We start from the raw sequence: 14,979 nt of genomic DNA on the forward strand, positions 1-14,979 counted from the left end.
ATTAACAATACGGTAGTATGCTATTTCAAGAAAATTTAATTTCAACAGTGTTGACTCTTGAATGCAAAAAATAAATTAAATAGCTTCTAACTAAATAATATATTACTATAATATTATATTAAGAAGAGTATAACAGTACTGTACCTTGAATTATTATAACACATGTTCCTGAATTATCTTACTATTTTATTATTTCACAAAGGCGACTTTCTAGAAGTATTTTAAGCCTAGGTGATGATGATGGAATGACTTATTTGATTGCTAATAAGAATGTAAATACTTTTTTGATTTAAAAATGTCAAATAATTTGTCTACTTTCATTTCCAACTAATATGAAACTCACAAATTATTGAAAAATTGTGCAAAGTAGAGGGTTGCAGGTTTGCCACTACAAGCCAGCATACTACCAATATACTTGAAGGTACGGGAACGTGTTTTGTCGTTGCCTAGCAACCAAACCACAACAGACAACATGTAACCAAGTAACAACTCTGTAGTAAATAAAGTTCTATTTATTGGATAAGCATTTTCCCATCAAATGTATGCTTTACAGACTTGAATATTTGAAATTATGCCTCCTCTTCTTGATAAAAGTATCAAACATTGTAATAAATTGGTGCTTCAGAAGAGTCTGGACTTGCAGTTGAGTGGTTCTCAGGTGAGTTGTAGTGTTGTAAGCTATATAAACAAACGCAAAATGCATTCAAAGTATTCTTTTCTTTGTTTACTGCTATTGAAAATATTTACTAGTTGCTGTTTTTTACTAAAACTATTTCTATTGAATAATGTAATTAAAATTAATGATTATAGAATTGATCATTATAGCGTAGGGTGTATTCTTCTTATTTTGAGTTAGAAGTTATAGTAAAATAAGTTGAGGCTTGGCCCTCCATCCAACGAAGGAGTCGGGTGTTGGGAGAAGAGAAGATTAGAGAATTACATTGCATGAAGTATGGAATCATTGTGTAAGTAACTGATAAGTTACTCTAAATCACAATGATCCTCCAAAAAAAATTATAAAGGTAATAAACGTAGTTAGACTTAGTAAGTAGTAACTATTAACGGTTTAGTGCCCTTTCCATTCAAACATTTGCACAGAACTCTGGCGAGAGGCAGCACCTATGAAGTCAGTTAAAGTGATATATTCTGTATCAATATTGCATTGAAATTTATTTTGTAAGCTCTCCATGCAACAAAGAAGGTTTCTCGATAGTAAAATTTTCAAAACTCATCTTCAAATTTGATGAAAATGAGTGATCAAAGTTGCAGTAACGCAAAATCGAGTAAAGCTTAATGTAGTTGTAGAGTGTGACGCTAGACGGCGCTGGCAGCAAACATGATACAAACCACCGTGATACTGTATCATTCGACATGCAACAGAATGCAACACGGGAACAGCCAAGGACACTATTGATAGTGAGGTGCACGCTATAATGGCAGTAAAGAAAGATGGACGAGTTGGACGTGCCTCTCCACTAAGAAATTCTGAAATGAAGTGCATCTAAGAAACGGGTGATTCTTATAGTCTCATGAACTTATGTCATTGTGCGAAATATCAATGTGAGGACAATGTAATTGGTGATGTTGGTTGAAGCTGAAAATTTGGTGTTTTTCACAATGCAAGAAGCATTGTTGTCAGGTGTACCTGGAAATCTATATGAGATGGAGCGCTCTACCTGACCTCAGATTGTAGAGCACAAAAATACGCCCAGAAGGATTTCTAATTATACATCTAAATTGTAACAATCGGAAGATATTGTTGATCAAAAAGTAAAATTCATCAAAATTGATTTTCTCATTGAATTTCACTCATTGTTGATGTTAAGAATACTCGAGAGATAAGAAGTACAGAATTGTTCATGCAGTTCCCCTTCTGGAAAAATCTGGTGTAGCGCACTCACACAACTTTCCTTGCCGTTATCACCTGACGCTAGTGTTCCCGCGCATCTCAGTCTACTATTCAAAGATTCGAGCCAGCTGGTGACAGGGCAATAACGCTGGAGACACACGAGGTCTGCTATCTCTCCATAGTGAATCATCTAATAGAATCAACAGTTGCCAACAGTTTGCAATTGGATAATCACATTTTCTCGAATTTATTTATTATGTCTCGAGCTTATTACTTTCCTTGCCCTATTACCATAGGTAAGGAAAGTATTGCTATCCGAAAAAAATTAAGGTACCCCAATTTCTAAATTTCTATACGTTTCAAGGTCCCCTGAGTCCAAAAATCTGGTTTTTGGGTATTGGTCTGTATGTGTGTGTGTGTGTGTGTGTGTGTGTGTGTGTGTGTGTGTGTGTGTGTGTGTGTGTGTGTGTGTGTGTGTGTGTGTGTATGAGTGTATGTGCGTCTGTGTACACGATATCTCATCTCCCAATAAACGGAATGACTTGAAATTTGGAACTTAAGGTCCTTTCACTATAAGGATCCGACACGAATTTCGATCAAATGCAATTCAAGATGGCGGCTAAAATGGCAAAAATGTTGTCAAAAACAGGATTTTTCGTGATTTTCTCGGAAACTGCTCCAACGATTTTGATCAAATTCATACCTAAAATAGTCATCGATAAGCTCTATCAACTGCCACGAGTCCCATATCTGTAAAAATTTCAGGAGCTCCGCCCCATCAATGCAGATAGATTCCCAATTATCAGGCTTCAGATACAATTGAGACAAAAAAAAATCAAGTGGAGTAGATTGAGCATGAAAATCTCTACAATTAATGTTCAGTAACATTTTCACCTAAAATTGAAAATAAGCTTCAAATTCGAGAAAATGTGATTATTCAATTGCAAATTATTGTTGATTCTATTAAATCATTCACTATGAAGAGATAGCAGACCTCATGATTGTGTGTCTCCAGCGTTATTGCCCTGTCACCAGCTGGCTCAAATCTTTGAATGCGCGGGAACACTAGCGTCAGGTGATCAATTTTCATAACGGCAAGGAAAGTTGTGTGAGTGCGCGACACCAGATTTTTCAACTTTGCAACGTTGTCAGATTGTTTTTATGTATAAAATATCAATTGATCTTAATTATGAAATTTTATTATTAAACCATTGGAATAGAATTAACTATTTTTAACAAGAATAAACAGTTGATATCATATTAGATACCATATTAGGTACCGGTATCAGCTATTTTCTTTAGAAGGCTGGCAAGGCAGAAAATTGGCAATGCTCTTGTTCTATCTTTTCCACTAACATTATAATTTAGACCTTACATTTTACCTGTTCTCTGTGAATTTTATTCTCATAAAAAAGGGAAAGAAAAAGCGAATTATAATCCAATAAATAACTGGAAATTAAGCTTAGATTCACTTGCATGGAGAAATGAAAGCTGGTACAGTGAGGAACGAGCAATCTCTAGCTTGACAATCCCTAGAATGGGCCTATTATTGTTTATATAATATGTTATAACATATTACATAATGTTATAGTATTATATATAATATTAATGTTTAATTAAAGTAGATTACGGTAACTAGCTTATATAGGTAGGCTATTAATACTATTGATAAGAACTTTAAGAATCATAGAAATCAATATGTAGCCTATCTTATTCTGGAATTCATAAATTTAATCATAATTATTATTGATTTTATTATTTACACTATTCAATTATATCTTTGAGAATTTACAATTCTATTAATATTCTTTTTTTCTCCAGGTTATTCTTCAATGTCTGAACTGTATGTAATTCTCTTATTATTTTCTTATTCATTCAAGTTGTTATTTTTTGCACGAATTTCACTTTCAACCTTTTTGACGAATATCCTTATGTAATCAAGGCCTTTGGAAACAAATTCTACTACTACTTCTTCTCTGAAGCTACCGTATCAAAAAATATTGTTTGATTCTGAGGTGTATTCAAAAGTATTAGGTAAATCGGTGAGTGGTATTTCAAGTGAACTATTAGTCTATTTTTATACTGATCGAGAGAGTAGTAGTGCTCAATTATTCTTCCAATCTCTCCACATTGAATCATGAAATTCTATTTTCATTTCCTAATTACTGGTAATAGGTAATAATAAAATATGTAGAAATGTCAAAACGTATCTTTATCACAATACTATTTCCCTCTATTTAATCACTTTGTGTTTTTGAGCTCTATGCACAAGTGATATTTTAAATATTATAATTTTACTGTATTTACTTTCTATTTTCATGGCACTTACATTGTTTTTCAGCACTTCCACGCATTAGAAATTCTTCATGATACAGAATAGATAACATATTATTTAATAATCTGTTACCGGTACTCGACAATTTGATTCTTGTGAGAGTTCTAGTTGAATGCACTGTTAGAATAAATAGGCTACAATATTTCGTTGTTGGTTACCCATCTTGTTTTCACTATGATTATTACTATCGTATTTCATAAAACTTCAAAGTGAAAAAACACTCACATTCTTTGGTGTGGCGACGCGTTTCATGCTGGTGTTGCACATTCTCAAGCCAATCTGAAACTCTGTGTTTCTCACAGTGTGAAACTGTGAGAAAACCAAAGAATGTGTATTCTTATAAATTTTTAAAGTGAAAAAACACTCACATTCTTTTGTGTGGCGACGCTTTTCGTGCTGGTGTTGCACATTCTCAAGCTTGCACATTCTGTTTGGCTTGAGAATGTGCAACACCAGCACGAAACGCGTCGCCACACCAAAGAATGTGAGTGTTTTTTTTTACTTTAAAGTTTTATAAGAATACACTATGTGTGTGAATTTCCAATAAATTGAAAAACTCATAACCGGTACTTTTACAATCAACCTCTGGTAATAAGTACCGGCACTAAAAGTACTCTTAATATTGAAATTTCTTGAGGGCTTCCCATGTGACTTTGAGTGTGTAATCTAGGGCTTCATTTGGGCTAGTTGAACTGTAGTTCTACTTCTAATTCAATCTAAAGGAGAGAACAGTACTTGACTGGTTTACTTTATTATAAATAACCACAAAGAAAAGATAGTATAAGCTAAGATCTAAGATCTAAAATAGTATAGCTTAAGATCTTAAGCTATCCTTTCAATTGGAATATTTTTGCAAGTTTATCACCCGGTTGTATAAAAACCCGTGAAATTTCAATCATAACTGACTTCCAAGAGAATCAATAAGAAAAGGTTTTTCAGAGAAGAAGGTTTTCCAGCTCCTCTGGTTAGTTCTAGTGCCATTTGATCGGGATTAAAAGTAAACAGACGTTTGTGCAACCGAGTGTATGCGGTATAAATTCGTTAGTTTTTATGGTGCTGATCGAATGACGTCAACTTAATCTGTTGAATGATTGAATTACAGAACCGAGTGAAGAAATCGACCCCAGCTTGGACCAGACCGCAGTCAGCTGATAACTGCACAGCAATCACCCGTAGAAACAAACTTGCCGCCAGATTCAATCTTCTACACACTGAAGAAGATCAAGGTTAGAATATTTTAAATCTCATCCACACAAAATATGTATTTCTCTCTAAATAATGTTTCTTGTATTAAAATGTGGTTTTTTACTCAATGTATTGAAAAGTAATGGAGAACTTTGGTAAAGTAGTGTCCATCCGAGCACAATTTGAAAATATAGTAGATTAATAGATGCTCCGAGAAACTAATAACTGATTATTTATGTAGAACTGAAAATTTTGCCAAATTCAAAATGTTTGTCATTCACTTTTTTCTGAATGGCAAGTTGGCATACTTGTCATTTTTCTTCTTTTTATTTTCTCTGAGTTTCATGTTTAATGATTTTATTGAATTGCAGATCTCTTCAGAAATTTGGGAGCAACTTATACAGTATCATCGTCGAATCTGCTACAGAGCCTGATGGGCAGCTCTTCCATAGACGTGCCTCTCGATTCAGACATCTCTCTCACTCCGAGTCCCAGACTCACTAAGGCCAAAGAAGATATCGAAGACTTTTCCAAGGATAGAAGTGACGGTTATGTGAATTCGCAAGAAAGTAATGACGACAGCAAAAAGAGAGACAAATTAAAGGATGAAAAATGTTTGAAATCAGAGAAAGGAAGCAATTCAAGCTTGGTACCTGGCTTAGAACCAGGACTAGTGTCTAAACCACCGCTACCTCCCACTGCAGAACAAAAAACTATGAAGTATAACTCATGTTCGTGGAGTTCATTGACTGAAGCCGAAGGCACCACCAGTAGTTCTGCAGAGAAAGCAATGAACGATGATGACATCATTAATTTGAAATTTCAGCGATGGTTTCCAGATTCAGTTTTGAATACTAGCAGCTATTCATCAATAGATGAGGATCGTATTAGTAAAGTGAACATAGATATGAAGCATCTGTTCACAAATACCATCGATGAGAATAAATCAGTCCACATGGAAGCGACAGACTCGGAATCGTTAGCTGGTTCTAGAAATAGTCTTTCCGAAGGTGAATTGTCAGAAGATTCGGGTGTCAAACCGAAAACGAAAAAGAATCAGAAAGGGGAGAAAGGGAAGAAATATGTCTCCTCTTCTTCATCGTTCAATCAAGGGAAAGAAACTGTTAAAGTTAATAAAAGTTCGTCTGTGAGAGAAAAGAGAGTCATCTCGAAGTCGTACGTTCGCAACAGTAAGGAGAAACCAAAGTTGAGTCAATCGCTAAGTGATAAAGATTTGAGCAGAAAACATGTTGATGCTTCTAAAACCGGATCAATGAAAACTAATAAAACTGCACAGAAAAAGCCAAATATTAACGATAAAACCTCATCAAATATTCGTCAATTATCTGATGTTTCAAATATTCCTGATAACTATGTTGAAATTAGTAATAGAAAATCAGCAAACACTGAAGAATATAATTATGAAAAAGGATTACAAGCCAGTACAGAAAATTTTCCTCCTTTTTCATTTGCTGATTACGATCTGATAAGACCCATTTCCCATACTAGGCCTTCTACATCGACAACAAATTTTTCAAACAATGGTAATCTTCTCTACAACTCTTCAACACCTGTAAACTGTGTTATTGGAACTAACGGCAATTTCAGTGATAATTCTTCAAAAGATAAATATTATTTTCACTCTGTACAAGGTGCGGGTACTAAACATGACGAAAGAGTAAAATATTCAGATATTGAGTCAAATGTTAATAATGAGAAAAAACTGGTTCCTAGCATAAGTGTTACTGATCTTAGTGCAGAGGTTGGTTCGAAATCTAAAGATGTTCCTGACCGCTTAACGGTTGATGACACTGAGAAGAACTATCTTGTTGTTCCTAGAGATGCAGCAATCGGTGAAATTGAGATCAGTTCTAATCTCATAAATAACCACAGCTACTTGAATCAATCACAGTCACATTTCAATCGCGATAATATGAATTCTCCGTTGCAGGATAACTTCTTCCCTCAGGCTGAATTCGCCAACGGCCCTGTCACTAGTAGTAGTCGTTCCATTGTTGCCAACTTCCACCGAGAAGAGGACGGTATGAGAAAGTTTTTTCAAACTCGTGTAGCAGTCAGCGAATGCTTGGTTGAAACGGTGCAGGGTGAAGCGCGTAAGGGAGTTGGTAAAATCATACACAACAACTCTGTTTTGAATACATCTTCTTATGAACATTACAATAGCGGAAATGTATCTGATCTGAGAAAAAATGGAGAGGACTTCAATGCAACACATACTGATCGTAATGAAAAACCTCAGACCTCCTGTGAACGATTTCGAGTGCCAGAGCAGTCGAACAATGGTGCAAACAATACTGCTTCTTTTGATAATTATCCCTTTCCACCATCTGGTCAAAATTCCAACTCCTTTTTAGGTTTAATGAACCAAAATACTCTACCTGAAAATCAAGTCTACCGACCGCGGGATTTTGATGTTTATAAACAGAAAGACCAAAATGCATTTGGAAAGTTGCATGACATCAATGAAGTACCGGAAAGAGATAATGATTTTATAGGAACATACGATGATATTGTTGATATTCTCAAAGTTCTAGAGCAGGAAGAAGAAAGACAAACTACTGTCAATAATTCAAACAACTCAGGATCTGTTACAAATATTAGTCAGAATACAGGAGTTTTGGAAGGCTCTACTGAAACTAGTCAAGCTATTCTAAGCTATCTTGATGAGGTCAATCGTAATTCTGAGATAACATTACAAAGAAATCCACAACCGAAATTAACAAACGATAAACCGGTGTTTCAGATGGATAATAGAGGTGATAGTAGACGTGGAAGGCTGGGAGAACTTCTCTCGATTCCTAGTCCTGAGCTTGCTCAATGCGTCATGAATTTGAGTTTGGAGTTGGAGGAAAATGTTGAAGCGAAAAAAGCAACTGAGGAACAGCTGGTGTCAGTCAAGGCCTCTTTTGAGAAATACAAATCGGAGACAAAAGCTGCCTTGGAAAGACACCAGAAGTTTATTGATCAGTTAATCAATGAGAAGAAGCAATTGAGTGATAAATGTGCAACGGTTATGAAAGATATGGAATGTAAACAAGCACAAGCCATCAAGGTGCTGGAGGATCGACATGCGGTTGAGTTGAAAAAAGCGTGTGAAAAGCAGGCGGCCACTGAGAAGATCAAGCGGGAGAGGTGGATCGATTTGAAGACGAAAAAGATCAAGGAGTTGACTGTGAAAGGATTGGAGCCTGAACTTAACCGGATGGCGAACGTCCATCAGGAAGAGCTGTCCGAATTAAGGCGAGCTCACCAGCATCAGATGGATGAAGCCGAGAAAGCAGCCGCTAGACGATTGGCATCTGCCCGGATGCAGATGGAAGCCGACAAAGAGGCAGCTCTGATGCAGGAGCGAGACATGATGAGGCGTCGCCTCGAGCATGAGACCACTGAAATGGAGAAGAGCTACCAAGACCAACGCAAGAGAATGATCAATGAACTCCGTGCTGAGCGAGAACAGATGCAGCGGGAGAACGCCAACATTATTCTCGAGAAAGAGAGAGAACTGCTACAGAAACTAGAGAAAATAACACAGGAAAGTCATGAGAAATACGAGCAACAGGAGAAACGTTTCCAGGAGGAGGTGGAGAGGGTGAGAAACGTTATGGAAGCCGAGAAAGAAGCCTGGCTGACCAGACAGAAAACGCTCAACTGCGAAAAAGAGAAACAGATTCGCGAGGAATTGAAACGGGAACGAGATAGACATATAGAAGTGGCTATAAGGAAATTAGAGTCCGAAGCCTCGGGAAGGGAAGAAGCGGCCGAGAACAAACTGAAGCGTGAAAAGGAACGGTTCGAGTGTGAACTGAAAGACATGGAGAAAGCTCACAACGATGTTAGGGACAAGTTGAAACAGGCTAGGACGGATTTGAGTTTGGCTGAACAGCAAAGCTCTCGGCTCGCGTCGGATTTGCAACAGGCCATGGGCGAGATTGAATCGCTGAAATTGATTACTGAGAAATTGGCGAGGGAGAAACATGAACTGCAGCTGTTGGGGGAGGAGGAGACTAGAAAACGGGTTGCAGGATTGGAAAGGGAGCTCGCTCAAGCCAGACTGGCTCTCCGAGAACAAATTAACACTGTGCAGAATGAGAAGGAGCGAGAATTACAGCAAGTTTATGCAAGGTGAGTAGATAATCAAACTAATACAGTAATAGCTAGATATCATAATCATTTAGTTACAAATGACTCTAAAAAATGGAATTTCATCCACAATACTGGTGATTCCCCATGCTGTTCAACATGTTTTTGTTTTCTCCAGCAGGATTGAACTTAATATGAAATGAGCAGTTGAAGGTGAATTGAAATTCTTATCTGAGTAATATTTAGAGAGAAAAATATTTGGGAGTTAATTACATTTTTGCTTTTACAATCCTATTTAAAATCTTCCTATAAAATTATCTACAGTTTTGATAATGAAGAAGCCTTTGGTCATATATTTGACTTTAGTTTCTAAATCTAAATTAATTTGGTTTATAGGCTACCAAATAATGTTTTGACATTAGTTTCCTGAAACGAATATCTGGAAGTAATACTCATAATTATTGAGGTAGAGGCAAGAAGCTCGCTTCTACTAGGCTATGTATAATATAAGGTGAAGGTGCTTATTCTGATCTCAATTCTCAGTCTTTTCTCTTTTATAATTATTGTGAGTTTTCTAAATCATTTTGTATTTTCAGAGTGAGAGAGGCAATTACGAAAAAAGATGACACCATAAGTTTGATGGCGAAAGAGAGAGATACAGCCCTTGAGCAATGCGCCCACCTTGAAAAGTTGATGGAACAGCAGCGTAAAGAAATCATCAAACGGAAAGCAAAATAAGTGAAAACTGAAAATTGTTTCAAATATTTTGCAAAGCTCATCACTGCCAGCTTTGAACGTAGTTGAAAACTAGAAGCAATTCTTGTTTAGCCGACATTCATTCTAGATCATTGACTAATCGTTTTTATAGATTATTCAACAACATTTTTGTCAAACTTTGTCTAGTCATTTTAGTATAACTGTAGTGACTTTCATGATTTTATAAGCAATCGTTTTTCTAGTCGTCTCTTGTAGTTGTTAGTCAAATTACTGTACGAATGTCAAGTTGTTATTGTTTGCCTTTGATGATTGCCATTCAATACATTCAAGGTTGATTACTAGAGCCTACTACAATTATCATTCCTGTAATATCTATTTCGTCACTAATAACCTTATACCTTATCCTAGAATCCAACTATCCAGATGGGTGCAAATTGTAGTTTCTATAAGATGCGCCGTCCACTAGAACCGTTTTCGTCCGAACTAGCATCGACCGAAAACTACCGAACTCGTCCGAACGATCCCCCAACAAAGAAAGGAATAGATGCTCGTCCATTGCAACAGGCTTATACGGCCGATCAATTTTCCAATCCGAATTGAATGGGCTCTATCCAGCCGAACTAGGCCTAACTAGTCCAGCTGAGACAACAAAATGTCCCTAACCTAAAATTGTTACACAGTCTTGTTTGTTTTTGTTTCTTGAAGTTGTAACTATGGACAATGAAAAGTTGATAAGTATGGTTCAAGAGCATGTTCCATTGTGGGATATGCGAGACAAAAGATATCATCGTCGTGATGTTCAAAGGAATCTGTGGACAAAGATTGCTGAACAAATAGGATCTAAAAGTAAGATTATTGTAAGTAATGGATAACTAATTTAGTGGATATTTGTTTATTCAATTTTCCAGAATTTTTCTCAATATACTCATTGTTTATGAAAAATTTTGGTGGCTATGATAGTAGTTAATTCAATAATTGGTTGGCAACTACCTTTATAGTGAGGTCCACGTTATAATGACAGTATTTGATCAACGTTTTTCTCCTACCTTTCTACTCTGCCATTATAACGTGGACCTCACCATAAGATACAGTAATATTACTATAGTGTGGTCCACGTTTCACGTTATAATGGCAGTGTAAAAAGATTCATTCTCCATTCATTCTTGTTGAAAATTATCAATTCTATTGTATTCACCAAGGAAATATATTTTTTAATGATTAAATAATAAATTTCATGATTGAAATTGAATATTTTGTTTATTAACTATATTTATACATTGTTGAAAAACTATGTGGCAACCTTGCGGAGGTGGAAAAGGATAGCGCTATCTGCTTTGTTGAATGATAGACAAGGAAAGCAACACAAATGTTAATGCTGCCATTATAACGTGGACCTGGCTATATTTAGGCCTAATAAAGTTGCAGAGACGAAAATTGTGCTCAAAACATTCCCTCCAAGTTCCATCGTCAAATGAATTATCTATTGCTGTTAAATTATAAGGATTTCATACTTAACAATAGAACTGCTGTAACAGTCGTAACAGAACGCGTGAAACAGTGGAGTTAAGTTATACATCAAAGTGAAGAGAATTTGTAGAACAATTATGCTTTACAAGCCTACGATCAGCATTTATTTTTTCGACGCACTGTTGGAGAGCTATGATTGTACTGAAAGAGCAAAACGTCGAGTGAAAAATTGGAGGTGAATTCTTCATCTTAAACCATATTTAATAATATAACTAATATAATAATATTGAATATCAAACTATCTCTTTGTTTTATATAAGAGCTTCAATTGAATTATTTTCGATATTTTCTTGTGAATTGGATCATCAATCAAGTAGACCCAATATTCTTTATAAATAAAATAACGAGTAGGTCTAAGCTACTTTGCAATAAGAGTATGTATATTCACCTTATATTTTGACGCTCTTTTTCGCTCCATACGTTGATCTCTTCTGAAATATTCAAATGATTGATATTTAACCAACAAAATATCTAATGTATCTTACTACTGTAGGCTTTATTCATACGCAGATATGCAATAATTTTATTGATTCCACCTTCTTGTAAAGTCTAAATTGTGACTATCAAAGATCAAGAAAAAATTGGAGAAGAAATTGAAATTGGTAACGGAGTTACCGTTATAAAGCATATTAAATAACCTAATGAGATTCAATGTTATAACTTACAAGTTGAAACATATATTGAAAATAGGATTAAGTTATACTTGCATATGTATAGAAATGAAAAGCAATGATTAAGCAGTTGAACTTTATATACTATCTGATAATGATTTTCAGTTCATATGAGCAAACTTTGTAGGCTGAATTAAAAATCTTTGCTCCATATTATCGAAGATTATGTATATTTATAATATTATGTGTATTTAAGATTAAATCGAATATTTGAAGGGCCGAAATCTGTAGGTATCTAGAAATAGAAATATATATATATATATATATATATATATATATATATATATATATATATATATACTGTAGGCTACATTTTTGTTTGGTACCGCTACCGTATACACTATACACACAGTAGTAAAGGTATGTTTGGTACGTAGTAATACACTCAATAAATAGAAGTAGAGCTCATAGTTACTGATTTCAATATTTTACTCTTTCCAATGCACCACTCTTGGCTGCTTCCAAAGTGTGTGTGTTTTTTCTCTGTATAAATAAAATTTCAAGTTTTTTTTGGATAACCTTCTTATATTAATCTATACACAAAGAGCATCCATTTTCTAGACTACCACCGTAGTAGCCTATATGAGAATAATTATAACATATTATAACGCACAAAAAATATACATAATCATTAGTACATTATAATAATAAACAATTAACAATAAACATTAATTACAATTAAGTAATGTTGAGCAAGTAAAGTACTGTACTATTTAAGTAAGCACAGTGGCAAAAGTAGCCTACTAGAGAAGCACTAACTACGGTAGGGTACTGTAAATTGCTTTTTACTTCCGATTGTTGTACCGTATGTATACTGAATAATTTATTGTCTGTGACAATTGATTTGAGACAAAAAGTTCCAGCGAAGTATATGTGCAGTCATTAGTTCTTTATTAGTAGGTCTACTGAAAATTAAATTTGAAGAATCACTTTGTGAATAGATGACCTATAGCTGTTTAATTCGGAATAATCAGTACGGTAACCTACCTATATGTGTATTGCTTAAATCAAATAAAGATTGAATCACAAGAAAAAACTGTATTTCAAATGGAGCATTTGCAATAATATTTTATGTTGATAATGCAGATATATCTTGGACTTGACTATTACCTACCAGAGATGGAATTTATAAGTATATACTGTATTCCTTCTTCTCTGCTATTACTGTCATCCATTCAGAAATGGTTACAAATTTGAAAAGATTAGAATTTTAGGAAAGCCTATTCATATATATTTATCATATTGTGTACAAATAATACTTGACTTGAGGAAAGCCAAAACAGGCTCATGCCCAAAATTGCCCCATTTCCAATTTATAATATACTAGAATGATTGTTTCATCGTGAATTGAGATTCAGTAGGAGATAATCTGTATTTACTGACTGATTTATTATATCACTGACCAACAGAAGCAAGTAATATAATATATACATATGATTGTCAGGGTTAGAATAGAAATAACGAATGTCACCGAATCGCATTGATTTATTGGTAACGTTGCATTCCTTGACATGCTTTATGAGGAACCCTGGTTTCTTGGAAATAACATTAAAACTAAATTCGACACCTTGTTATGGAAATCAAGCCTGGGTACTTACATGCAAAATGAAATACTCGAACGATAGAGTCTCCCCTCGCTATGAGATATGTGTGAGATGCGAGTGTGTGTGAGTTTTTGTCCAATGCAAGAGCACCGCACCCCTCAGTTGCCCATAGTAGTGGGCGGGGTGACTAGGGGTGCTTCAACAGAGCATGCGCAGCACGCATTTGCCTTTGCAATTGATTGCTGGTTGCCAGTACTCCTACTGAACGACATTTTCCATGCTTCGAACAGTCAAACATCGAATGATGCAAAATTATTCTACTAGTTTCAGTTGACGGATAATCTGGAATTGGCGATTATACTACAGCCCTGTTTTGCGGTCTATTTTCATCGAACCATCCAAAAAATAATCACTTGTAAACAGGTGCTTTATAATGGTGAGAAGTGAGAAAAAGAAGGATGTAAAACCCTTCCCCCGAAAATGTACGTTGAATCAGTTGGAAATCCTTATCGATTTTTCGAAGTAGATGCATTGATATCTGAAAAATATATTATATATTCCATAACCGTATCATTCCGTGGAGGTGGATAATTTTATCAGTCAAGCTCTTATACATAAACATATACTATTTGGCCTACCGTCTACAATAGAAATAAAAAGAATATCGATCAATATTATTTCACTTATGATTAAAATAAAAACGACTCCACAACAACACTGGAAGTTATTCAAATTAGATAACATTTCTATAAAATATGCTACATGTTGCAGTCATACTCTATGTATTGACAGATATAAACTACATAGGTGGTACAAATTTATTATTATACACTGATTTTATTATATTGGTTGCTATATAGTATTCTACTTTGGAAAGAAGATTTTGTAAACTTATGTTTAGATTCAATGTCTATCACTTTAACAGTATATCATGTTGAGCCAATTTTTAAATCTGTGTAATTGAGACATTACCGTAATTTTAGTAAGCCTAGAAGATACATTCTCTATAGTATATTTCAATATTTAATATGCTTTTGTCACTATATGTTT

The 14,979-nt window shown here is 35.0% G+C and overlaps 2 protein-coding genes across 3 annotated transcripts in view; one reads left to right on the forward strand and one right to left on the reverse strand.

The window, feature by feature from the left end:
• Positions 1-14,675, reverse strand: part of LOC111044777 (TWiK family of potassium channels protein 7) — a 33,543-nt gene extending 18,868 nt beyond the window's left edge. The window contains exons 1-2 of one of the 2 annotated variants that reach the window (XM_039441579.1): positions 13,984-14,675; positions 12,103-12,145 (exon numbers count right to left, since the gene is read on the reverse strand). The gene's annotated coding sequence lies outside the window, so the exon portion shown is untranslated. The remainder of the gene's footprint in view (positions 1-12,102; positions 12,146-13,983) is intronic. The other variant, XM_039441578.1, reaches the window with a different exon arrangement.
• LOC120348921 (centrosomal protein of 131 kDa-like) lies at positions 572-10,530 on the forward strand. Its single transcript, XM_039442036.1, has 4 exons — positions 572-658; positions 5,287-5,410; positions 5,741-9,512; positions 10,067-10,530. The coding sequence occupies exons 1-4, from the start codon at positions 572-574 to the stop codon at positions 10,206-10,208; spliced, it is 4,125 nt and encodes a 1,374-aa protein (XP_039297970.1). The 3' UTR covers positions 10,209-10,530.
• Positions 14,676-14,979: the final 304 nt, after the last annotated feature.

Source organism: Nilaparvata lugens, chromosome X (assembly GCF_014356525.2).
Source record: "Nilaparvata lugens isolate BPH chromosome X, ASM1435652v1, whole genome shotgun sequence".
In the NCBI taxonomy this organism is placed as follows: domain Eukaryota; kingdom Metazoa; phylum Arthropoda; class Insecta; order Hemiptera; family Delphacidae; genus Nilaparvata; species Nilaparvata lugens.

Coding starts and splice junctions, on each gene's coding strand:
- LOC120348921 (XM_039442036.1), top strand. CDS start 572: ATGCCTCCTCTTCTTGATAAAAGTATCAAACATTGTAATAAATTGGTG. Junction 659..5,286: donor TGCAGTTGAGTGGTTCTCAG/GTGAGTTGTAGT, acceptor ATTGAATTACAG/AACCGAGTGAAGAAATCGAC. Junction 5,411..5,740: donor ACACACTGAAGAAGATCAAG/GTTAGAATATTT, acceptor ATTGAATTGCAG/ATCTCTTCAGAAATTTGGGA.